This window comes from Opisthocomus hoazin, chromosome 2 (genome assembly GCF_030867145.1).
Source record: "Opisthocomus hoazin isolate bOpiHoa1 chromosome 2, bOpiHoa1.hap1, whole genome shotgun sequence".
Lineage (NCBI taxonomy): Eukaryota > Metazoa > Chordata > Aves > Opisthocomiformes > Opisthocomidae > Opisthocomus > Opisthocomus hoazin.
Window position 1 is genome coordinate 10765737 of NC_134415.1, and position 27043 is coordinate 10792779.

The window sequence follows — 27043 nt, forward strand, 5'->3', positions numbered from 1 at the left end:
AAAGATACTGCATTACCCTTCTGCCTCAGTATTTTCCTGCAATACCTCTGTCTGAAATCTTCACATTTCAGGAAAAGCCTGATACACCCCCTTGTCCCAAAAGAAGAAATAAAATTATATACCTTGCCTCCAGTTCCCAGAAGGTGGTGTCATCTGATATCCAAGGGTTTGAGGGATCAGGGGGCACAAGAAAAGGATCATATTCCAAATACTGCTCTGTATAAGCTAATAGACTAGAAAAACAAAAGCACCAAACATCCTCATGTCAGGAGGTGAGGAAACCTGATCAGGTTAGCCCAGTTAAGTTACCTTGCATCAGTAAACCATGGTAACCGGGTGTGCACACACGCAGAACTCAGCCACAAGCTCAGGCTAAAATGAGTTTGCTCAAGCCTTTTAAAAGTGGACCCCTGAAGAAGGAGGGGTGGTTCAGGTCTTACCAAGAGCTGAAATAAAATAAACTACGAACTTCCCTAATACTTCCACATAGCTCCTTTTAGGGCCCCTTTAGGCACTAATAAATTAAATCACGCAACCTCTTCCATGCACATTTGCTTTCATAAAGGAACATGTTTTATACCCCTATGGTTTTAATTATCAGTTCCTTTAAAATCTGTCCTAAAACACTGCATGCTATTCAGGTCATATTTATTAGCCCTGCAGCTGCTAGGACTCCAATTTTCCTGTTTTAAATACAGTTAATATTTTTATTATTTCCTAATCAAATGGCACTACTCCCAAGTTTATTGTTTTCCAAAAAACTCCAATTTTTTTTTCTAAATTCTTCCATATTTATGAATTGGTCTGACTCAACCGAGCACATTAAAAACTTCATTTTTATTATGGTAATTTACATCTCCCATGCCCTTATTCTTGCTTTCTGTTTCCTTTTGCCTTATAATTATTGAAAAATTATTGACAAGTGAGGACAAATATTCTTTATTTGCGTTCCTATTTCTATTATATTTAGTCTGTATTCCATTTTTACTGGTCAGCAAACACAAATTCTTAATATGTTCTCTTTATAAATATACATTTATATGTGTTTGTATGTGTATGCATACATATACATGTATAAGTAGACACACATGCACAGATTCCCACTAGTTTTACATCCTCTGACCCAAAGTAAGCTCAGATTCACTTCATTCAAGCACAGAGCTCCTCACCCAGCCAGCTCTGCCGATCAGTTCCCTTGCTTTATCAGTGATTGCCCTTTTGAAATATCAAAACAGTAAACCCAGCCTTATTTCTGTTTACCCTCTCTGCCAATGCAAGGTGAAACCTGTCACCCCTTGGTCAGAGGTTCTTTCAGTGACTCTTGGGTTTATTAGAAATGTGTCACGGAATATCTGGGCCATCTTTTATCAATAAAAGAACTGCGTACCTCCTACTTAAGTAAACTCTCATCAGTTCTTTCTATGACACCTGAGCTCCCATGTTTCTCTTTCCTTGAAGTTATTTCATCCTGACATTTTCCCAACAGTTATCAGTCTAATTGAAAAACCAGAAGATGTGACAATATACTTACCTCTCTGCAACTTTTGACATTTTTAATCTATGTCTGTCTAATTGCATTTGCCAGTGCTTAATCTGCAAGAAAGGAAGTCAAAGAGTTTTATGAGTAATTCATTGCTTGACTCTATTTCCATAACTTTTTTATTAGGGCTGTAATTTAACCTTAAATTATCCTAGGGCACAGAAGAGAAATATATCTGAGTTAAGACAACATTTCACTAGTGTAGTTCTAAAATAAATGGAACTTTCCATCACAGAGAAAAGATCATGCAGAGACAAAAAAAGGAACCAATATAACATTTTCCCTAAAGGTTCATCAACAGAAATCCAATTAGCCTTTCTTTTAGATTTTTGAAGAGAACTACTAATTCTTCAGACATTTGTCTTCTCCCAATTCTAACACCTCAGGAAAGATTAATGAAGCATCAACAGTAGATAAATGTGTGAACCCATGCGTGCATACCCAGAGAGGTAAGTATACCCCCAAACCTCGAAGCGGTGTTGAAAGGAAGAGCAAGCTGTCTACCGCTAAAGGGGCTAATGGGCTTAGCTATGCAAAGAACCCACTAACTGGCCTGCTGCTAACTACCTTTAACTGTTTAATGCAAGGTACAAAAAATGTCAGCTTTTGTCTCATTAGTTTTAACAGAAGTTACATACCTAAATCCATATATCCTGAAACGAGAAAAAGGTTTACAAAACATTCGCTAAATCTGTTCTGAATGATGTCCCAGTTATGATAATTTTGGTTTAATACCTACTTTACTTTCCTAAAAAGTTAATTTAAAAGTACATGGTTGCAGTTATTTTTCAAACCTCTTGGTGTAGTTCATCTTCTGTGGGTGGCTTAGTCTCTGGTACTGGTGTGTGGGTAGGGCTGTGACTTCGAATGTCGTTTTGTAAGCCATAGACAGACTACGCAAAAATATGGAACAATGATAGTTGCTTTCAGATAATGCTTTCTACACATACCCATAGTAACTGTGATGTCTTAGTACAGTGTGCTCAAGAAGTTAGCCAAAATACTTTTTTTCTAAAGGAACCTCAAATAAGCCATGCACTCAGACAAAAATGTGCTTCTACACCATGGTGTAAAATAAACCCGCACAATTACATAATGCCACAGAACACAGGATCCACTTTTATTGTGTCTCTATATTAACAGCATAGTAAACATGGGGGATGATACTGAAAGGCAGCTATTACAGTAAGTGGAGATGACCAGCAGGAAAAGAAGAAACAGTATCCTGAAAGGTTGACTATCACAATGGACTATCTGGATGACTCCTGAATTTGCAGTTACTGCTTCATACGTTACACTGATCTGGACCTTTCAATACCATAAATAAACTAAGCTAAAACTTTCTCTAAATCCACTTTCCTTTTTAAAACATATTTTTCCACGGGTTGACACAAAATATACCTCAAAGGAAGTACTTTAAAGTTGGAGTCAATCTACATTATTATGATACAAAGGATTTGAAAGAAAGTGTTGTTCCAGTCCATCTATACATCCCTAGAGAACTTACAATGTTCATGTCTGGATCCTAATTTAGATGAAGCTAATTTTCTCCACAATTTCTGGTCATCCATTTGGGGCACAATTGTAAAATAGAGACACTCTTTTCATTAAGACCAGCACAAGAAGAACTGCTGTTATAGTTTAAAATGCATTTTCAATTTATTTTTCCTTAATTACTGACCATAATATTTTAACATGCTTTATTCACTCACTAAACAACATAAACAAAGCATGCAAAAACTAATTTTATTTTCATATTCTCCAAAGCCTTTCTTATGTGATAGCATGTATTTAGTATCAGCAAATTTGTTAATACTAATTCAATTAAGAGCTTGTGAAATAACAACATATATTAATGTATTTGTTCTTTGCAGCTGTAAGGAAAAATCGTTTTAAGAAACTATGGAGCTTTGTGCTATAAATTACCTCCACCTCCTGCTTTTGATGTAATAACAGTGCTTACCTTTCTCGTTTTATGTGGATTTCTCATCCTTGAAGACTTTTTTATATCCACTTCAGTAGTGTTTACACATCCAGGCTATTAAAAGAGAAAGAAAGGAAAGCACAAGGATAAAATCTGTGAAGGAACTCCGTACTATGTTCATTGAGATACTCCTCTTTGTTTTGTAAGGCTAAGAAAATCAATAACCAGAGTCATATAATAACTTGAGGTCCTTCTGCAATAGTCCTTAAAACCTAAATAACGTATAGGCTAAGAAAGCATCTCAAGCACCATTTTGTCTGGGAGCATCTGCTTTTGGGTCACTTTTTTAAAGACGATATTTTTTTAAAAAAGATGGCAAAATTGTGCCAAAATGGGAGTTGTTTCTTCAGAAAAGGAAAGGAAAAAAAAAATCCACAACAGGCTTCAGCAGCCTAACCAGAAGACTGACAGTCTAAACAGAATGACTCCCAACACATCTGATTTGGCCTTCAAAGATTCATTCTCACAACTCTAGCATCCCAAAGGACACAAGACCTCTAGTTTCTCCTAACTCGTCTTCCTTTGACATTTCCCTCTATGTTAGAACTCTGCAGAAATCTGTTCTTCACGCGTTGCTGGAAACAACAGATAATAAGTGTTATGCACTCAGGTGAGATTTACCTATTGATTTTAGAGGAGTTACATTTGCCACTGAGAGTGGGAAGTACAAAATCTGCTCTCTAGCTGGAGTAAATTTTTTGTGAAAGCAGGTTAGGTTTTTTTAATGGGAGTAACTAGATGTAGACTCTACTTGCCAGACAACCGAGTTGGACTTATTATCACACTAATGATACAAGCTTTATCTTCTTATTATAATGCAAAATGCTTGATGTAGCTGTAAATCTTCACAGACAAAAATTCTAAACATTTCTTATACAGGCAAGAAACAAATACATTTCATTAAACAGGCCAATGATATTTTGCCTCTGGAAAATACTGTAGATAACATACTGATTTTTTTATCCAGTATGATTTTTAAATTAATAAATAAGTTTTTATTTTAAAGTAATACATTAATGTGTGTTTGTTCGTATTACATTTGCAGTATGAACAGTTCCTCATCACTAAGAACAAAAACAGGCACTTAGATAATATTCTCCAGACTGCATCTGACAGGCCTACTGAGCTAGATTTGAGAAGGGACACTTTGTGCTTGTAAACAAAAATGCCAGTTTTTAAAGTCAGATTAAATTGTAGCTCTTAAAGACAATGACAGATTGAAAAATACAAAATTTGCATGATGGTCAATTTAAAGGCAGAAAGCAATTTCACAGGGCAGTATACTGAGGTATAAAGTTAAAAAGAAAACAGGGCATCTACTTTAGGATTATGGTGGCAGCTGGCAGTGAAGAAGACATGGGCTTTTAAGAGTATCCACAGCCCTTGCATGCAACCATTTGAACAGCAGGCACACTTACACAAGGCACAAACGGTTATTTGTTTAGTTTTCAGTTAGTTTGTTAAAAGGATGTCCTAAAAGGTGGGGGGGTGCACAAAAAAAAAAAAAAAAAAGGCACAGATTTAATCTGAAGCCTCTTATTTTCAAAGATTTCAAGTCCACCAGCAGTAAATCCGTACGGACAGATCCAGCACCTTGCGCAGGTAACTTGCATGCCAAAGCTGTGCAGATTGATTTGAGAGACACAACAATAAATCCTGGGAGATTCTTAGGAATCAAACAAGGGTGAAGCTTTGGCTGGTTGGAAAGAGCCCCAGCCCAGCACCGACCTCCCACCGCACCCAGGGGATTCTTACTGACAGCCGGCTGTTTAAGACCTCTCGCGCTGAAGTAAAGCTGCTGTGGCATGCTGCACAGGGGCACTCACGAGAGGCTGTGAGGGCAGAAACCAGACCAAGGTGGGATTGGAGGGCAGCTGGCAGGAGAGCAGCAGCAGGAAGGTACAGGCAGGGCAGCGTCGGGAAGCTTCAGTGCAAAAGGGAAGGCTACTAAGGGGTGTATCACTGCTCTGACATCCTGGGGTAACAATAGGAGTTTAAGACATACATCACTACCACTATACAATAGCGTTCTCATAATTTGATTTAAATTGTATGACTGGAAGTACCTAACATAATTGGGGCCACAATTCATGTTTTATTCTCAACCTAAGAATATTTATTAAAATTCTACTTGATAGGAGACAGGATTTATTGTTTCTCTGGTACTGCCACACTTCATCTGTCACTTTTTAGGAATAAATATCAAATATCTTTTCAATTAAAAGAAACACAAAAGCGTGCATTATTTGAATATTTTGTTAACATAACTCCAGAGTCTTTGTGGGAAAACCTTTGCTGGACAACATCTCATTTTATTCGTATGCCCCCATTAACATAATAAGTGTGTTTGGATACAATTACATCCAGCTGTGTTTTCTTTTTGTGTTGCTTTTTTAACTGGACTACCATAGTTCAAATAGTGAGATGCCTGTCAGAGTGCTCTACTGCAAGATTACCATTTAGTGTGTAGTATATAATTTGCATACTAATTTTGTAAATAGTTTTCAAACAGATTTCCTGGAAGACTTGAAACCTCTTCCATATGTGTAAATAGAATGCTTCTTTCTTTCAGGACTAATATTCTGTATGAAAACAGTTCTCCCTCCACACAGAGAGAGGGAAGTCTTGTGACCTTTTAAATTATCATACAGCAAGATCATAACCAGGGTAGAACTTGGCCCTCCTCTGTTTTTAAATAGTGGTTGAAAAACTTTCACTTATTCAAAGGAAACTTAGTTTCTTTTCATCCATCTGTTAGCATGCCCTTTTTTCAAAGTACAAATGCCATTGTACTAATTTACAGCAAAGGACATGTCAGGCCAGTCATGATAAATTCACTACTGAGACAAATGGATGTAGATATATAAAACAAAAGCCATGTATAGAAGATTTTTTAACCCCTACTTCAATCACATTAGCATGTATTCATTAGTATTCAAGGATAATCACATTAGTATGAATCCCAAGCAGCACAACTTTCTATTGATGCTGTCTGGGAGGCTGCGTAATAGAATTCTGCCAAGGAACACAGTGGAAAAAGGAAGACTCCTCTGCAAGGAGAGGAGGTCCAAGAACTTACACGCTTGGATCTGGTTACCATCAACATTTGAAAACAACAACCACCTCAGACTGTGTTCAGTTAAAAAAAATCCGCTTGATATTCATAATCTTTCCCTTATAACTATAGCAACAGTGAATTAATTAACTAAGTCCTTGTAAGAGTGCTAGCAGTGAATTAATTTTTTGACACCTGTAGCAAGTCTTGGGAAGAATTTGTTGTTTACATCAAATGTGATGCTTTAGACGTGGTAAATTCCCATTCAAATAGTGCAGAATACCTAATATTTATAGTCTGCTGTACAAAGTTGCACACTGCAACTTTTTATTGCCTGGCCACACAGCCAAAATAAATTGCTATCAACACCTTTTTCTGTAAAAAATCCATGATGTACTCATAATTCTAAAAAGTGTGAAATCCTTGACAGAAAGTAAATTGATATTTATAATCATGTCAGTTTAAGTTTTGATGTTTCTTTCTTTCTTAAAGAATATGGCAATTTAACTGTGAATCTACTTAAGCCAGGATAACCAGAAGTCTTCTTGTATCTGAGACAAATACACCCATGTATGTGGGAGGGAATAAGCTTATGCATTGCAATAGGCTGGGAACTGGCTGTCTGTATTGCTGCTCTGTAGCAAATAAACGATCTGAGGGAGAAGCTGAACATGTGTCAGCAGTATGTCCTTGCAGAAACGCAGACAAACCACACACCCAGCTGCGTTAGCAGGAGCATAGCCTGCAGGCAAAGGAAGTGGTTATTTATTTCTGCTCGGCATCATGACGATACATCTGGAATACCAGGACTAGTTTTGGGCCCCACAAGCAACACAAGAAATATATTCAAAATGAAAAAGTCCAGTGGAGGAACCAACTTTTTTCTGCTTGCAAAAGGGGAGAGCTAACTGTTGTCTTCTGCTGCCTCAAGGGGGCTGGCAGAGCTAGACCTGAGGTGCGCCATGAACGCATGGGAGGCAGTAGTCAGAAACTGCAGTAAAGGAAACTCCAGTTAGCTGAAAAGAAATATTCTTCATAATAAAAGGAAGAAGTTGCTCAAGAGAGGCTGTGGAATCTCCATCCTTGGTGACTTTCAAAGCTTTGAGCAGGAGGTTGGACTAGAGGACCTCCAGCGGTCCTTTCCAATGTACATTTCTGTGGTACAGCCTATGATCTTCATGAGCTAGAGGCATTGAAATTCAAATAATCCACCTCACAGAACTCTCCAATCAAGCATTCATGGCAGCGTGACATTCACCACCCTGCCTTCCCCTCCCCACAACAACAGAACGGAAAGACAAGGCTCATCTTTGCTTCCTTACAGCCGCCTCGGGTCTCTGGCAGCCTGTGGTGTGTAATACTCAACCCATACAAACAAACCTAGTGATAATTTAAGGAAATGTAATTTCACAGCCTCTTTAGCTAAAAACGCATAAGTGCTATTTAAAATAATTACCTCTTTTCAATATGCACACCCATAAATTCAGGGTGCATTAAAGCAGTAAATATTTAGGCAGATTGATTCACATTCCTTACACAATTTCATTGCATTTCAGTGTCAATATACTATGAAGTAGATCTTTTTTATTTGGTTTGCAAGCATGGGCTAACATGGTAAGTTTAATTGCAAAATACTAAATTTCAAGATCTCCAGGCTTTTAAAACTTAAACACTCTAAATTTAAATCATGGACATGGATACAAACATGACAGATCTTGGCTTCCACTTGGAAAAGACAGAGTCAGACACAAATACAGTAAATTTAAAAACTGATATTTCCTGAGTGTCAAATGTTAGCATTTCCTTCTCCAACAATCTATTCTGCTGTTTCTGTCATTGCTGATATTTCTGTCATTTTTCTAGGAAAGGAGTCTTCTAACCCTCAACAGTCACTGCTCAGATCACTCACTTCTAAAGTAGGGAAAGGAAGATAATTAGACAGTGAATGATAAGCAGAATACCAGAGTTCATTTTTGTTTGTAGTTTTTATACTCCAGTTTACTTGCATAGCTCACTGAAACTTGCATAGTTAAAAATCAAGGGAAGAATTAGTGCCCAAAAGTTTATAAATAAGAAATGAGGCAAAAAAAAAAAAAATCCAGTGTTACTCAGCTGAAAAAAATGAAGGGGTAATTAGCTGGAGGAATACCCAGTTTGACTCTGGTTATGTGCGAAAGTTTATTTTTTCTCATATGAAGTTTAGCATCAAAGGAGACATTAAAATCCTATACTGAATAAGCTGTCAGTAATGACTAAAACTGAGACTCTTGCTAAGAAAAACACAGGTTATATTCTCCTGGAATGCACCAATTTTTCATTTCCCAGAGATGGAAGTTACTGGAGTGTGCAGAACCTGCTATGGCTTATAAGAAAAAGTAGAGGTTTACATGTAGATTATTTGGATATTTTGGGGACTTACTTCATTTTCACAGAATCACAGAATCACAGAATCACAGAATCACAGAATCACAGAATCACAGAATAGTAGGGGTTGGAAGGGACCTCTGTGGGTCATCTAGTCCAACCCCCCTGCCGAAGCAGGGTCACCTACAGCAGGCTGCACAGGACCTTGTCCAGGCGGGTCTTGAATATCTCCAGAGAAGGAGACTCCACAACCTCCCTGGGCAGCCTGTTCCAGGGCTCCGTCACCCTCAGAGGGAAGAAGTTCTTCCTCATGTTCAGATGGAACTTCCTGTGCCTCAGTTTGTGCCCATTGCCCCTTGTCCTGTCACTGGGCACCACTGAAAAGAGCTTGGCCCCATCCTCCTGACACCCACCCTTCAGATATTTAGAAGTGTTTATAAGGTCCCCTCTCAGCCTTCTCTTCTTCAGGCTGAACAAGCCCAGTTCCCTCAACCTCTCCTCGTAGGGGAGATGCTCCAGTCCCCTCACCATCCTCGTAGCCCTCCGCTGGACTCTCTCCAGTAGCTCTTCATCTTTCTTGAACTGGGGAGCCCAGAACTGGACACAGGACTCCAGATGAGGCCTCACCAGGGCAGTGTAGAGGGGAAGGAGAACCTCCCTCGTCCTGCTGGTTACACTCTTCTTGATGCACCCCAGGATCCCATTGGCTTTCTTGGCAGCCAGGGCACACTGCTGGCTCATGGTTAACCTGTTGTCCACCAGGACACCCAGGTCCCTCTCCACAGAGCTGCTCTCCAGCAGGTCCACCCCAAGCCTGTACTGGTGCATGAGGTTGTTCCTCCCCAGGTGCAGGACCCTGCACTTGCCCTTGTTGAACCTCATCAGGTTCCTCTCTGCCCAACTTTCCAGCCTATCCAGGTCACGCTGAATGGCAGCACAGCCTTCTGGTGTATCTACCACACCTCCCAGTTTGGTGTCGTCAGCAAACTTGCTGAGGGTACATTCTAACTCTTCATCCAGGTTGTTGATGAAGAAGTTAAACAAGACTGGGCCCAGTACTGACCCCTGGAGGACACCACTTGTTACCAGCCTCCAACTAGACTCAGCGCCGCTGATGACAACCCTCTGAGTTCTGTCATTCAGCCAGTTCTCTATCCACTTCACCGACCACTCATCCAGCCCACACTTCCTCAGCTTCAGTGAATTTTACACACTTCAGGATCAATGGGTAAATAGGCTTTGCAGTAGAAGAGCTGCACTATTAATGACTTTGCTAGTGCAATGGAAAGTCTCAGAGAAACATTTCAAATGTGCTGAGTACAAGTGGTCAGCTCTTTTAACAGGATTTGGAAAACAACCTGTTCTCTCAAGATTCAGTCCAAGGAGGGCTGCACATTTCCAACCCTTTACAAATTTCAGAAAACTGTTTTCCTGGTGGTTATCTGACAGGACCTGAAAACTGATTAAAATGTAGGTTACTTTATAACTATTAGATCAATCAACCTCAAATGAGTGATGAAAAAATAAACCCAGTAGCCACAGTTGCCAGAACCTGCGAATATGTAGGAACATGTATTGATACTGTGGCTTCGGGGGATCTCACTGGTCTCTGCTGCACCACCCAAGACAGCAAAGCCAAACCAGTGATTGCAGGGACGGGGCTACAAGGAACCACTTCCTTTTCGATTGAAAAAAATATTGTTACTTACAACTGAAGCACTTAATCAAGGCTTAAATCTACAATCAACTAGGTGTAGCTAATCTGAAACACTCTTATGAACTTTATTAGCCTCTCCAAATGTCTACGGCTTAATTACAATTTCTATTTGATTCAGTAGTTCTTTGAAAATAACTCTGAGAAATCAAGCGTGCAAGTATTGGGACTTCTCTTGACAACATCTCTAGTCACAAGATCCTCAGTAAATTAGCAGATGTCTGAAGAAAGAGGAAAAATATTATGGTGAGTTTAATTCTTAGGATACAAGTGATGGACTCTTTTTTTTAAAAAAAAAAAGCAACTTTGCATCTATCAGAAAAGTAGCATAACTCAATAATTACAAAATATAAATTAAGTTGGGTGGACATCCCCACTACAGGGTCTAGCTACTTAATGAATATCGTCTTTGTTTCACAGTTGAAATCGATGATAGCAGATAGGTTTTTTCTTCCTGTCTATGTTGTGGCACTGTAAGTTTTACTAAAGTATCAAGATGCTATCATGTAATAGAAGGGACCAGCACCAACTTTTCTTCTATCTACTTGGATTTTCAGGAGTATGTATGTGTGCCATAGACACTTCTCTTTTTTTAAATAGTATTATATTCCCAGTTTCTGCACAATTAATTTTAGCACAACTACCTCTTTGGAAACATGCCTTTTTGATTCAGGTGTGTGACTGACACACAAGCACTGTGACTGAACTTTTGATACCTGCTGAGAAGTTACAGTGCTTTCACCAAAATCCCACTTGCATTGTAGTTCTAATAAGAGGCAAATACAGAAAGACAAATATTTGGATTACAGTCCATTATGTCCTTGGTAACTTCATATATAATTTGCAGTAAGTATGTAAGATGATGATGATTTTGTACACAGCTTCTATCAAGTTTTCACCTCCCTAGAACTCCAGAACAAACCTCTCCAAAATTAGCTCACAATTTTTCTAGTTTTTCCTATGGACTCTCTCTTCTGTTAGAAATTAGCTTATCTGGGAAGTACAGCTATACCTTCCAATTAACACCTATAAATCGTATTTAATGACTGGGAAGCAAATCCCAAGATTGTTCTCAAGTGTAAATTCTGCAGCAGTATGCTTCAGATTTCATTCCCAGACGTCTCATAAATCTGGTAGATTCTCAGGGAAAAACATTGAAAGCTTCTTGTTCTACTGAAGCATTAGATATTTCCCCCAATTTCTACAGCCTTTTCATTACATCTTTTAAAAGAAGTGTTCTATGCTACTAAATGCTATCTTTATGGAACACAAGATAGAGTAAATAATTACAATGTATGGATTCAGTGTGACTGACATAAACAAATACAACTTCGAACTGGACTTGAATAGAATAGCCTCAAATTTGGTTACGTTCCTTAATATGAATCTATTTTTAAAACATGTGATACATCTGACTGTATGCTGCAAATAGCCCTGAATATAGTGATCTACAGTCAAGTAGGATTATAGAAACAAATCAGTTGTACACAGCTTAACTGCTAAAACCTGTCTATATCAGCTGATAATGATGTACAACCTGTTGGCATTTAATTAAGTAAACATAGCTTTTAATTTTCTCTTATTCATTCATTGAACTGGTATTTCAGGCCACAGAATGTTCAATGTCAAATCTTATTGAACTGCTTCCTTCAAAGGAAGGGATTGTCTTATTCGCAAGAATTAATAAAAGATTTTTTAGGATTAAGTGTTCTGTTGAAGGTTTTAGTAGAGAATTATGCAGGCAGCATAGAATAAGTTTAAACACTCCATACATGTCCTTGTTAGTTAATTTCATTTTGAGTCACTAAAGAACAGAAAAAAATAATATAAAGCTCCAGACTTATTTATTAAATTGAAATGAATAAGCAATAAACCTGCTTGTGTCATCCACTAGAAACATATTGATGCAGAAATAATGAATTCTTGATAAACTGCAGAGAAAGGCATAAGCATTCAAGCAGAAGTTAAACCCACTATAGACAGCACCACATGAAGGACAGAAAACTTGTCATTTGGGCCAATTAGTAAAATCAATACGTGCTTTATTCAAGGGTTTATTAGAAGATCACTGACTACTACCAAAATAGCAGTAGTTCCATTGTTGTGCTGCAGTGGTCTTTATCAAAACATGGCAAGGAGTGCCATTAGTGGAAATTAATTGATAAAGGTTTAACTACGAGATGTTTCTCTTGTTCGGACAAGACAAACAAAGTTCAGACCATCAGACAACGGAGAGACATTTGATGAATTAGTCTGATCAAGCTTTAATTATGTTTGCAGCATGGTAAAACTCAAATGGTTTCAAACTAAGAGAAGGGGAACCTCACTTAGCATGTAACTTAGAATTACTTAATATTTCAAAGATTTTCAGCATCTTTCCAAAAAAAAGGAACCTACACTGTACCAGTTTCCTGTTTATACCTATTCAGTTTCTCAAATTAGAGTTCAGATCTTTTCCCTGAATAATATCAGACGCAGAAGGAATTCCAATGCCTGTGCAAACCAAGGACCTCTTGGAACAGGGGAAAAAGAGATACAGAGGGATTTTCAAGAAATATAATACTAATAAATTAAACCATAAAATTAATCCATAGGAGATAGAGCATCCTGAATCTTGACAGAAATTCTCACATTCGCACATAAATGCTCGTTTAAGGACAGATCTAGTGCAAAGCTGGGCTTTCACCTTAGGAGAACAAGATTTTATGATATTGTTTAAAAAAAAAGAAAACCTTTTAGTGGTCTCTATGTCAGAGAAACACATAATATGCAAAATGCATACAAAAATGATAGATCCACTGTATTTATTCAAGCAGTAATATTAATTTTAATTAAGGCTCTGTTAATGTGATTTTTGTGTACGTCACAATTCCACTATTTGCAATACTGTTGCATAAGGAAGCCTATTAAATTTACCTGGTTTGTTGCCCCTGTGCTAAATACTCAGAGTCATTATTGCTTTCTCCAATTTTTTCATCCCAAAAGTCAGGAAACTGCTGTTTTACGGATTCCATGTGGAAGAATTTAGGTTATTCACTTGAAAACAAGTAACAACAGGGAAGTCTGACCACATGTCTCCAAAAATGTTATTGCCAAATATAGGTGACATTTAGAAATCGGTTATCTGCCTTTTGACTTATAATAAGATCCTTGACAGAATGCTTTGGATTACAGCAGCATATTTAATTCACACAGAAACAAAAATCAATGTATAAACATTGCACTTATTTAAAAAATTCCTTATCTTTACTGCTTCAGCTTATTTTCCTTGTTTGTACCAGAACTGGTTCTTACTAAAAACAATGCTGTAATCTCTTTTTTCTTTGTCCTTCCACCATCTCACCAGTTAGCTATTTCACAGTTTCTGACCTCTTCATAATCCTCAGTTTTAACTTGAGCACTTTCAGTTTGTTGCAATGCTGCAAGAAAGCTGGCTTCTTTTTCTCCATCTGTCCCACTCTTCCTCCAGTATCAGACTAAATAATAGTGCTAAATATTGTGAGTACAAACTCCTCCATAAAGATCTTAGTTAGCAGGCTAGCTCTAAGGTTGATAAATATCTGCCTCAAACCGATGTGAGTATGGATCATAAACATTGTAACAATTTTCTGAAAATAAAATATTGTATAAGGCTTTGTTTCATCACCAGCAGTGTGATTATCTGAGACTGACAATTGCTGCTTTGGCTCCATTCCCTGTCTGCTGGAGAGGTAACGCCCTTGGTGTATACACATATATACGGGGAAACTGGTGCAAAAGAAGACACGAAAATTGTATGTGGATACATCATACATTGGATGGCATGGTTCACATTCATTTCCTGGAGATGTTTAAAAACTTTCTGAAAATATTATGATAAAGCAGACATCAGTGTCCTCTGGCTAAACAAGTGGCTGGTCCAGAAAAGTCTAGGATTTGTAGCACTGGAGCGTGAAATGAAGGATTGCACCACCTCAGTCAAGTTACCTGCAGTCCTTTGCCGAGTCTTTGAGACTGATCTTGAAGGACAGGATGGAAAAGTCATGAAAAACCAAGGGGATGGGAGGGGAAGGGAGGAGAGGAGAGGAGAGGAGAGGAGAGGAGAGGAGAGGAGAGGAGAGGAGAGGAGAGGAGAGGAGAGGAGAGGAGAGGAGAGGAGAGGAGAGGAGAGGAGAGGAGAGGAGAGGAGAGGAGAGGAGAGGAGGGGAGAGGAGAGGAGAGGAGGGGAGAGGAGAGGAGAGGAGAGGAGAGGAGAGGGGAGGGGAGGGGAGGGGAGGGGAGGGGAGGGGAGGGGAGGGGAGGGGAGGGGAGGGGAGGGGAGGGGAGGGGAGAGGAGAGGAGAGGAGAGGAGAGGAGAGGAGAGGAGAGGAGAGGAGAGGAGAGGAGAGGAGAGGAGAGGAGAGGAGAGGAGAGGAGAGGAGAGGAGAGGAGAGGAGAGGAGAGGAGAGGAGAGGAGAGGAGAGGAGAGGAGAGGAGAGGAGAGGAGAGGAGAGGAGAGGAGAGGAGAGGAGAGGAGAGGAGAGGAGAGGAGAGGAGAGGAGAGGAGAGGAGAGGAGAGGAGAGGAGAGGAGAGGAGAGGAGAGGAGAGGAGAGGAGAGGAGAGGAGAGGAGAGGAGAGTCTCATAAAAAAACTATATAGAGCAGCAAGAGGTGTGGGAAGTGTGACATGGTTTAAAAAAATTTAACGATTCATTTTTCTTAGTTTACTACTAGGAAACAATGGCATGAAACCCCCAAATCCAGAAATCATACATATTTCTGAATTTTACATAATCAGTGAATTATCTTAAAACCACACTTGCCCTTGACATTGTTGCTGTCCTTACCAGACATACCCACTCTGGATAATTTGTCTTACTGTGTTAAATCACACAAATACAGGTTTTGGTTTTGGAGAAAATAAAAAAGTTTTTTTCAATTTATTATAGCTAACAAGTATACAGATGACTTTCAGGAGGAAAGGATTCTTCCCCTGTTATCTTCTGAATTAATCTGAATCTCAACAAGTAGCCAACAGGCCTTTATTATGCATTTCATTTAAATTACATTAATGTGTAACTCAGGAGGAAAAGTGAATTGTTTGTAGCAGCAAGACATCAGCTGTCTTTGCTTGCTACCTAGAAGAGTTAATGTTACAGCAGGCCACAGCTACTCTACTCCTACTGTATTAGATGCGGGTTTGAGAGTTTCAAGGGGATTTACTGTTTTAGTACCTGATTGTCCCTTTTTAACAAGTGTAAGATGATGCATTTAACAGTGAGAATAATTCAGGAAAGCTACGAGTTCTTTTATAAAGACTTTAATCAGGAGCATGACATTTCTTTTCAAACAAGAGTAACTTCTTAATTGCTTTTGCCTGGAAGGAACTGACTTCCCCAATTTAGTTGGATTTCTCACTGCTTTTTGACTAACGCCCTAATCCTCCTAACCAATTTTCACTCAGTTCCATAGTCTGTTATTGACAGAAGTTTCAAAATTATGAAAATGATACACTTTCTAGGCAGGTAGAAAGAAAAGGAAGGCTTTTAAGATATGTTTACTGTGCCATCAAAAACAGAAATGTGTCACTATATATCTGAATAATATTAATCTCTGGCCAATGGTAGATATTGGCTATACCTTAGAAATAATGGCATGGACTTTATCGTAGGTCTGCTGCTCAGGATCTCAAGGGATTTTATACAGGTCTCCCCAACACACATTTCCATGGTTTTACTGCAATTGGTATGTGAACTGGTAAGATTAAAAGTTGTTCAGGAAAGTCTCTGCAGGCTGCAGCACCTACAGTTGAAGCTCAGTCATATTCTTTCTAGGTGCAAGCTAAGATCTTTCTACATAAAGCAGCAAATGGAATTTATAGAAATGATCAAGATTACACTCCACATTACAGAAAAACACACAGCAAGACAGAAAATTAAATACACGGTGAAACTGCAATTAAATAAATATTGTAAGGGAAACTCATAAGTGAGATATCAAAGCTATTCTCTTCACTGCCTCCCAAAAGAAAATTGAAGAACAGGAGACTATTTGCAAAAACTCCTCTCCAAATCCACTTTCTCTGGCTCGTCTCCAAGTGTCATCTCAGTCTGAGAGCCTAGGAAAAAGTTGAGGGCACTAGCCAGCCAGCTGATCAAAAGTAAAAGCCGTGATGACTTTCAAGCATTTGTCTGTCTCTCGGACTATAGCACAAATCTTCAAGGGCCTCTGTAACCACCTGCAGGATTGACTTTGACTTGGGACCTATGAAATAAAGGTGCTTTTTGAGGCAAATGCTCTTTACACATCAAATCTTGGTTAATTTCCTTTATTTTAAACTTATCAGTCACAGTGACATTTCTGATACCCAAATCATGCTCTTTTTCTGCAGCTACACTCTCCTGGTTTCACTGTCATCTAGCAGCTCTTTTGTCATGTCTCCCACTCCTGTAGTGCACTGCTGCACTGTCCTTTTCGATTGACGGCTTGCTTCCGTTTTCTATCCCTTTCATCACCTTGAAGTACCTCTTTTTTGAAAGCAAATGCTGTTTTAATATTCATAGCTTATGTTCTATATGTAAAGGTTCTGTACCAGCACTGTAGCCAGGTAGGCAAGAAATAAAGCAACTAGGGACCAAGACACTTGCAAAAAAACCCTGGAAATTACTTCTTTACTCACCTAAACAAAAAAAGCAAATAATGAAATATTTAGTCCTCAAAATTGATTTTCATTGAAAAAAAATTAAACGTGTGCATTTTGAACAGTATAGTCACTGCCCCTAGCCTCTGAATTTTTATCAAAAGATAGAAAACTGTAAATAAAATAATCATTAAGCCCAGATTCTTATTCAAACAATAGCTATTTTTCCAAAATTAGCTCTCCAGAGTTGCAGCAACATTTCTGTGAGTTTTTGATGGGCTTTTAGGGGGCTTGAAAAGCCGTTAGAAATTGTAATTAGCTGTAGCATTATCCTCATCTTACCAGTCCGGTCCTCTTTTATTTTTTATTCTTTTTAATTGAAGTTTCTTGCTTTTACTGTGACAGTGAATTCATAACAACATTTTCAAAACAAGTATTTCACTAACTAGTGAGAGGAGCTGGTTAGCCAAAGTATCAATCTTTCTGTGCTTCTGTTTATACCTCCTAAAGTCAGGAGCCTACTTTGCTGACAGTAAGCCAGTCCTTTGCCTCTGATATTTCCTAGGTATGCCTACAACCAGATTAAAAACTTCTGCTGGACCAGGCAGATTTATCCACAGTTCATCCAAAGCTCTTAATCAGATTCAATTTCCTCTTGTCCTTGTCCTTTTAATTCTCTCCACATTGTCTGCCTATACCTTAGCTTCAAATTTCAGCAACTCATCTTCTCTTCCAAACCTGGAAATAGCATCTCATTCCCAGATTCAAAACCCTGAGATCCATCTCTGCAGCTAATAGAGAAGCTGTCTGCACCTTCAAAGTTCTCAGGTCCATAGAAACTTGCTGTGTCTATTCTATTTGTAGCTCCCATCAACCTCAGATGGCAGATTGTTTTCTGTCCTCCTTCCTTATTTTATGTCAGTGGATAGACAATAATGTCCCAGTCTTCTTATATCTAATGCCTGTGGTTTGAATCTTTGACTTCAAAGTATTTTCTCTACCTAACATTTTAAATCCTGCCTAAAAATCTATTTCTTCTACTGCTCTTTCAATTCCACAGTCACAAATGTCAGCTGACGCTGTCCAAGTTTATTGGTTTTTATCTGAAACTTTCTCACTGCATTCACCTCTTCTACCGGTATCATCAATCTAACTTTACTTCCCCAAAACAGTTAGCTTTAGTTAAGTATCTTTTCCCAGTGTCACAGTGGAAGATATAGGCCATATTCTGTTTCATTGGTAATGATACCAAACTCTGTACACAAACAAACTGATGCACAGGAAGTTCCGTCTGAACATGAGGAAGAACTTCTTCCCTCTGAGGGTGACGGAGCCCTGGAACACGCTGCCCAGGGAGGCTGTGGAGTCTCCTTCTCTGGAGATATTCAAGACTCGCCTGGACAAGGTCCTGTGCAGTCTGCTGTAGGTGACCCTGCTTCGGCAGGGGGGTTGGACTAGATGACCCACAGAGGTTCCTTCCAACCCCTACCATTCTGCGATCTGTGATTCTGTGAAAATGAAAGCTTAACTCTAGGTAAGGGGAACAGATATAATTCTGTAGCAAAGCAAAAAAGTGTGATTGTTGAGTTCTCACAGTTTAACTGGATGTCTTGTGACATTTGACGTTCTTTCTCAAAGTTTTTAGCTCTCAAAGGTAAATGATTACATAAGACCCCTTTTTTAAAATTTTGTTTCAGACAGACTTTGACAAGCAACTCAGACAAATCTCGTTTAGACAGTGTATGACTCCCACAGCTCAAAACCAACAATATCTAACCTTTAGGTACATCAAAAATAGCTTGGAAATATGACCAGAGTGAAGTTGAAAGGCTTAGTGAGCAAAAAAGCAGATTAAAAGAAAAGATTTTTTAAAAAGTATTTTTAGCTATGCTAATTTTGTTTGTGTCACTCATACCCTGGGAAACCTTTGAGATGGTAATAGTCAAAGACAGGTCTCTTCTGACTCAAGAAGTCAGACACAACAAATCTATTCACTGAAAACCCCAAACTGAGTGTACGCATATCTGCAGTTTCAATAGTAGAATGATATAAACTATAGATCCTGCAAAAAATGGGGGGTGGGCCGCAACCCCCCAGCTCCTGGCCCACGGCCCTTTGACTTGTTCGCAGGCTACCACAGTGCTCCACAGAGGCTGACACTTCTCTGCAGCCCCACTGACAGGCAGAGTGGCTTCTCCAGCACTCACCACCGGCCGGTGCACGTCCCAGAACGCTCGCTCCTGGCTGTCAAGAATCTTCCTCTCTATCTTGTCTCTCTTCTTGTCCACTCTGTCAACATCACAAGATATTTAAAAGAAATGGTGTTAACAACAGTAATTTTAAACACAGCAAGTGTCCAGTCACTTGTCTCTCCCCTTCCCCCATTCAAACAGCAGACAAACCCAAAACTCCTCTTCTTCAAAGGAACTTACTTTGCTTGTGCTTCAGCTTGCATAAAAATAAACTCCCATTTCCGAGCAAACGCTCGCTGTAGCCTGGCCAAACTCTCCTGAAAATACACCGCAGTTTTAGTGGGTTAGGTTGTAAGTTATTTACTATTTGATAGCTTTTAGCTTATCTTTCCCTTCTTCCCTTGCCCCCCCTCCCTCCCTAGGATGTGATACAAGTCATGATATCTGTGCCACTGTAAATGTACCTTCCCTATGCGATATAAAGTCTTTGTTTGACATGAAACAGGATGGAATACTAGATCTATCTACTTTTAAATGTCCTGACTATTTTAGTTTTGAAACTCTGATGACAACGGTGGATGCAACCTTCAGCAGAACATGGGATTTCTGAAGCATTTTTATATACTGGGTGCAGGCTGAGTATTCTTGTAATAACATAAAGAAACATTCATGTTTTGAAAGTATCTAATATTGAAAGATAACAGCAGTACTTTCCATACTGCATGATTCATATGAGAAACTATAATATTTTGGTAATATAGGAATCTTCCAAGACCTCAACAGCTATCCTAATTTAAAAAAAATGCAGACTATAGTTCTTGACTGCTGTACAGGTAATGTATATATCCTACAGCCTATGAATAATAACAGAAAGAATATTTGTATAATCTTAGCAAAATTATTTCCTCCATTGGTGTAGGAACAGCTTCACTGTCTGTAACAGAGCTTTTCCAGTCTCCCTCCAGCTTACATGGCATCAGTATGCAGTCTGTTAACATGGAGAAGGCTGAGGTTAACTTCCTCCAAAAAGACCCCAGTTACTTTTCTGCGCTGCTTTTACTCAGACTAAATGAAAAACTGTCTGTAAAATTCCTAAAAAAAGTGTTGTTTTAACTGTATTTCTATGCATTCCAAATGTATCTCTATGCCATACTTACTGAAAATAAAGACTGCAGAGAGTGAAAAAGAGAATTCCTAGAGATCTTGTCAATACCAGTAAAGGCTCTTGTGGATTGTATACTGGAGGTGAATTTTCTAAGGCATGTATGTATAAAATTACGCATACCCCACAGTGTAGTACACTGAAAAGCAAGCCTGTGCCAGAAGAAGCAATAAAGTGTGTCAGCATGGTGCTGCGGCTGGAGGACTTGGCATGGTGAGAGGCCTGGCTGAGTATCCTGCTATCATGTCACAGCAGTACAGCTGGGCAGCTTTCAGCGCAGAAACAGGGTTGTTCATGAATTTTATGTCAACATTTTCATGAAAAATTCAGGAATTTTGGGGGGTATATGGATGGAGCTCAAGACATCTCTCTTCTTAGTGAATGCCATCCTCATCAGCTAACCTAACTCTCTTTTTCCAGCTCTTCCCGGCCCCAATTGTCTTACCTTGCCTGGGGCACAGCACAACATCCAGGGAGTGGGCAGTGCCTCTAGTCTGACCCTCTTTGCATCTGTCTAACTAATGGGGCAAGGGCTCAAGCGCCAGCATCACTTCTAAGAATGAGATTCATATTTCTACAGCTACCAAGTTCTTTTGAAAATGTTGCCAGGGATCCTTCATTCAAACCTCATACGGTGTAGAGTACAGTTGCTTTCAAACACTCGTGGCGTATCTGGGATTTGTGGACAGTTATTTCTGATCCTGGCATGATGCTCTGAGCAGACTAAGATTAGAGATGGACCAAAATCTCAACTTTTGCCCAGCTAGCCTTCACTACAGTCTCTCAAACAGCATTTACGACTACTGAGCACTGTCAGAACCACGTGCTGGCAAAAGTGGATAACTAGTAAATTTTCACACATAACACCTATAGTTCTCATGCTTAACATTATTTCGCATGCTCATTAGGCCCAGTAGAGAAGTTTATTTTTCCCCAGGTACTTACAGCTTCATAGTCTGCTAGCTCTAGCCTTGCTTTGTTTTGCATTGTCCGCTTGCAGAGGTAAACGGCTGTAATAGAATAAAATAACACAGAATTTGCTACCATCTCACAAACCTGTTTTTCTTCATCTCTATTTTACTGCTAGCCTTTTTTGTTTTTATTTCTCCCTCTATTCTAAAAAGCTTTAAATATGGCACCAATGCTACCAGTATTGTAACTACAATGATGGGTCAGATACAGAGATTCATTAAATAGTTATAAAATGTGCTTTATGCAACAGACATCATATGCAAAATGCATGAGATACTTGGGGTGAGATTGTTTCATGGTCAGGGAACTAGCACATTAAAAAAAATGGCAAAAACATTTTTTAAACTGTGTGTGTATAACACACAATGTGTAAGATTTTTATCAGGAGTTGCTGCTATATTAGTCAAATAGGTTTTTAAGAATGTGTATACCTAGTTTTATTTATTTTTACTTTATAGTTCGAAATCACAAAAATTCAACCTAAGAAGATTTTATTTAAAAATTAATTTCAGAAAAAATTCAAGCCTCATACAGTATAGTCTGCTATGACCAATATTTAAAACAGAAAATAATGAGACCAAAAAATGAAAAAAGTGTATTATGTATTAGATATAATGAGAAAAAAATATTCTTTCATTGATTTTCTAGATCCAAATTCCTTCAGAAGAGTTGTTCTGTCTCCACCTCATTCAGACAGAGCAGAATCTTAACTAATAAATGGAATACTGACAGCTAAATACTGAAAGGATGCAGGGATGAAAATGCAAGTTACGGCTACATAAAAAGCACAGTGGTTAGCATCACGTTGCTTGATCCTGAATTCTTCATGTGCTCCATTACCCTTGAATGAAGTACATTTCCAATAGACTTTATTTAGCAATGAATACTCCACATCAGCTCTGAATATTTTACAGCTTCTGCAACCAGTAAGACAATGAGCGTAGCACAATTCCTTATTTTTCAATATTTACCCACTTTATTACTTCAGAGCACCTTCTCAGGTGTGAGATGGAGGAATCTTATGATCAGTGTAGGCGAGAAAACCTTAACTTGTTTGTGGTCTTTACGATCAGCAAAAAGAGCCCATATTTACTGGTTGTGGTTAGGAATGCTCCCGCTTCCTGACTGCCATCTTGTCCACTAGAGGAGCAAAGGGGAATCACTTCACATAAGAACCCAACTTTTGCAGTCACTAGGAAGAAGGAATTGTTCATCTTACATTTAGCTTTGATTTTTAAGGTAATCAGATCAATTATGTATTTTACAACTCCACGGAAACATTTATTTCTGATGTCACCTGCAAATGCATGCAAACCCACTCCACTGGATGTTATTTCAGTGGAACTGATGACAAGTACTTTTAATAACTCCGGCTGCAGTTACAGGTGTTACTTGTTGTCGTCTATTTTTTCCTCATTTTGTGTGTTATCTGGTCTATTTTCTTTCACACTTTTACACTTTCTACTCCCATAAGAAGCCATAGTCTCTTTCTCTATTCCCTGCACTCCCACATCCCCCCTGGTTCCAAAGCAATTTCTGTGTCTACAAAATCTGCTAATACAGACACAAATCCACATCACACATCAAGTACAGCAGACAAACAGTATCTATAGCCTCAGCTTCCACGCATTTTAATATTAGTATACACTTACAATAGTGCATTAGCATGCATGCTGAAATGTCACAGAGATGAGAGGATGAATTCTGGACCCTTAGTATCTAGGTTGTGTCCATAATCAGTAGAGTGGTAAGAGAATACTGACGAGAGAGATGGTCTTTGTCATTTAGCTCCTTTTACAGTGAAGCACTTTCCTATCTTTTTCTTCAAAATCAGTTATATCACTGAACAAGGAAGAAAAGCTCCTAAACCCCTTGAAAATATTAGCAATAAAATAGATATTTAATAGAAACAGGTAGACAGTTCTGAGAATTCCGATGGCCTCATTCTGTCTAGTCCAACAAATCTAACACCATCTGAACAGAAAGAAAACAAATGCCTTGTTTTCTGCACTGGATTAAGCCCTTGTAAACCACATTTTGTGGTTCTTGTAAAGGCACTTCAGTTAGTTTAGCACTTCCTTGAGTCTCATTGTGGGTGTACATTGGGATTAGCATCTCCTGCTACCTCCAACAACAATTGTTGCTGCCGAGGTGGCTGACTGTCCATCTTTCTGTCATGATAGGTTTTAACAAGAAACCGTCTTCGGATCACAGAGTTCTCAGCACTGGCAAAACAACCACCAGGTCACCAGCAGTCGGAGAGAGGAATTAGCTTGCCACACTATTAATCTAGTACTGCATCTAAGAAAACTCTTGTCTCCACTGTGTGACTGCACTGCAGTATCTTTCTGCTGGGTTATTTTAAAGACCCTTTTTGCTCCAGCTCCATAGCAAATACAAGAAGCACTTTTTTTCATTATGAGCATATCACAGAATCATAGAATGGTGAGGGTTGGAAGGGATCTTAAAGATCATCCCGTTCCAAGCCCCCTGCCATAGGCAGGGGCACCTTCCACCAGACCAGGTTTCTCAAAGCCGTATCCAGCCTGGCCTTGAACACTGCCAGTGAGGGGGCAGCCACAGCTTCTCTTGGCAACCTGTGCCAGGGCCTCACCACCCTCATCGTAAAAGAATTTCTTCCTTATATCTAATCTAAATCTCCACTCTTTCAGTTTAAAGCCATCACCCCTTGTCCTATCACTACATGCCCTTGTAAAAGGTCCTTCTCCAGCTTTATTGCAGACCTCTTCAGGTAAGGTATCTTAGCCAAGACTCAAAAAATCATGTTCACCTCTCAGACGTTTTTGTCTGCACTATCCAGATCCCGTTCCCTTCAGGAGCCTAAAGGTTACAATTCCCATAGTTGGATTCTTTGTGTCAGAAATGTTTCTGTGTGCCAGTGCGGATAACGCAGAACATGTCCAAGAACAAATTAGTTATCTAGGCAATATGACATATCCACTAGCATAAAGGAAAATAGACCTGAAGTACATTCCTACTCTTTGACTCAATTTGCTGCCATTGCTGTGTGCTAACAATTACATCCTTATTATAGAAGTGCATGTTTAAGAGCTACTATTACTGCTGGCAGCAGCTCAGGAACTGGAGTTCACCATTTCACACTCTTGTTATCATATTCTTTGGCTTGTCTGTAATAAAATTCACTAGCACATTGGAAAGTAAGAAGAATGTGAAAAATTGCTCTGATTTTTAGCCAGAACATTTGAAGACACAGAGAAAGGAGGTTTTGTTCTTCTGACTTTTAGAGCAATGAGATCTGAAATACAGATGCTCCCATCTTTCATAGGTACCATTCTTTTTCTGCATCAAAACACATACGAAATAATTTCTTGTGTCCAGTAGCCTGAACTTGAGCATCTGGGAAGGATGTCAGTCAGTTACCTGTTTCTCTCTCAAAGCAGAGTCATGAGCCCTCAGCAATTCAGAGAATGACAGTGTCTGCTTTTCTAATCCCATTGTTTGTATGAGTTGTCAGTGTTCTTACAGCTTGATACAGAAGCAACTCTACTTCTCTATTTATTTGTCTATTTATCTGCCCACCCAGGGTCTTGGACAGGGGTCTCAGTACACCACAGAGCTGTAATTGCCCCAAGCAGCCCATCCAGGGTCTTCACTGAGGTCCCCTGCAGGGAGCTGTGCTCAAGCCCAGCCACTTCCCTGGGCCTCCGCCTGAGCTACAACGTAGATACACCTCTAACCAGCCCTGTAACATACCAACGCTGCCCTGGCTTCCTGGCTTGACCTTGGACCTTCCTGGAGACTTTGTCAGTGAGGACATTGCTCCTGCCTGCACTGTTGCCACCCTCAGTTCTTGCTTACCTTCCCTTGCAGAGCTGCCCGCTCTTGTCGCTCTCTGACAACAGTGCTGAAAAATGCTTAACGTATGGATGAATGACATGCAAGGAGCAGGGCCTGATTAATAACCTCAATTTGCTAAATATGGACTGCCACATACACTCTTATTTTTAGAGCCAGTGTATTCTAGTGGATTTTGCAATCAACATAATTGCCTCCACTAAAGTGAATCATGTATTAGATGCTATAGCTTGTGTGTTAGAAGTGACTGATTATCAGGAGAAAACAGATTTGCCAATAATTTTAAAAGCAATATTAATACGCAATATTTCATAATGAAAGATGGTCAGTGACGTTTATAAATGGGCATTTGAACTAGAAACCAGCACTAAAAGACATTTTGGTAGCTGTGCAGTAAATACAGACTACTCACTCTTGAAAATTCTGTTCAGGCATTTACAGAACATGGGCAACGTGAGAGCTCAAAGTGAGACTGCAAAATGTTCTAGAGAGAGTTGCACGAAGAGGGCATCTGGGTTTTCCCTCCTGCAAGTTTTTGAACTGTTAGACCCAAAACTACACATTTTTATGGTTAGGTAACCTTTCTTTCCTATTCTTGACTGTCCACTTGTACTTGAAAGCTCCACACAAACCTCTATACATTTTTTCCTTTAAATAAGATCATAGTGATAATGACAGGTTTCATTCCAGAATCAAGCAACTGGACCGAGTACACATTATCTTACACACGCTTACTGAAAAAAGCCAGAGCTTTCACCCAAATGTTAAAGTGGCAAATTTAAGCTTGTTGCTTAACAGGGGCTAAATCTTCCCTCTTACTACAGCAAAGAAAAAGCCCCAGCTAAATTCAATGGAAGTACAACTGGGCCTCTGAAAACCATGGATAATGCCACCTACACATCCACCACGATGAACGCAAACGCCTTACATAATTGTCCCAGTGTCAGTGGTGTTACAGCTTGATTCAGCCCCAGATGGTGCGTGTAGCTTTCAGTGAGGCCAGATTAATTTTATACTCTCTGTGATTCAAAATTCTGGTTTCAGAGTCAGTATGTACATGACTAGCCAGTATTTAAAGAGCAAAGAAACTAGAAAGTACTGCAGGTTCTAAGGGCTTCAGAGTGCCCTGTGGGAGACAGAAGTTCTCCCTCCATATGCAAGTGCCTGCATCAGATGGAGAATTACAGGACAACTGTCACAGAACTTGACTGCAGGATGGAGAAAACGAAACCAACTATCTTATTTAAACATCAGAATTTCTAGGGCTATTTATACCATCTTTAGGTCACCTCTGCTTTTACTCAATTAAAAAAAATAATTTTTGCTCTTTGCAACAGCTATTAAGTTTCACTTAGTCTTAAAAAAAGATGACAACTTTTAGGTGGACAAACGGGTCACCATTCAGCCTTGTGTGTCTATAAAAGGACTACACTCTTCAGTAAAAGCTAATAACATTAAGTTAGAAGGAAGACCATGATAGCTTATGTGCACTAAATTGCCAGATGTTTACAAACACAACTTCTGAAACATTCCTCCCTTTCTCTACTTTTTACTCTTTGATCACGCTATTTGTATAACATTTAAGGAATGCAATTTCATTATAGATTTAGATGGGTAGAGGACTT

The 27043-nt window shown here is 39.2% G+C and overlaps 1 protein-coding gene across 7 annotated transcripts in view; it reads right to left on the bottom strand.

Moving 5' to 3' along the window:
• The window catches only part of RGS7 (regulator of G protein signaling 7), a 266918-nt gene that overhangs the window by 41353 nt on the left and 198522 nt on the right, over positions 1-27043 (bottom strand). For all 7 annotated transcript variants that reach the window (XM_009933299.2, XM_075412522.1, XM_075412521.1 and 4 more), the window contains 7 exons: positions 21555-21619; positions 19688-19764; positions 19463-19544; positions 3504-3578; positions 2335-2433; positions 1532-1593; positions 123-233 (listed from right to left, as the gene is read on the bottom strand). In XM_009933299.2, the coding sequence (XP_009931601.2) occupies positions 123-233; positions 1532-1593; positions 2335-2433; positions 3504-3578; positions 19463-19544; positions 19688-19764; positions 21555-21619 (571 nt within the window). The remainder of the gene's footprint in view (positions 1-122; positions 234-1531; positions 1594-2334; positions 2434-3503; positions 3579-19462; positions 19545-19687; positions 19765-21554; positions 21620-27043) is intronic.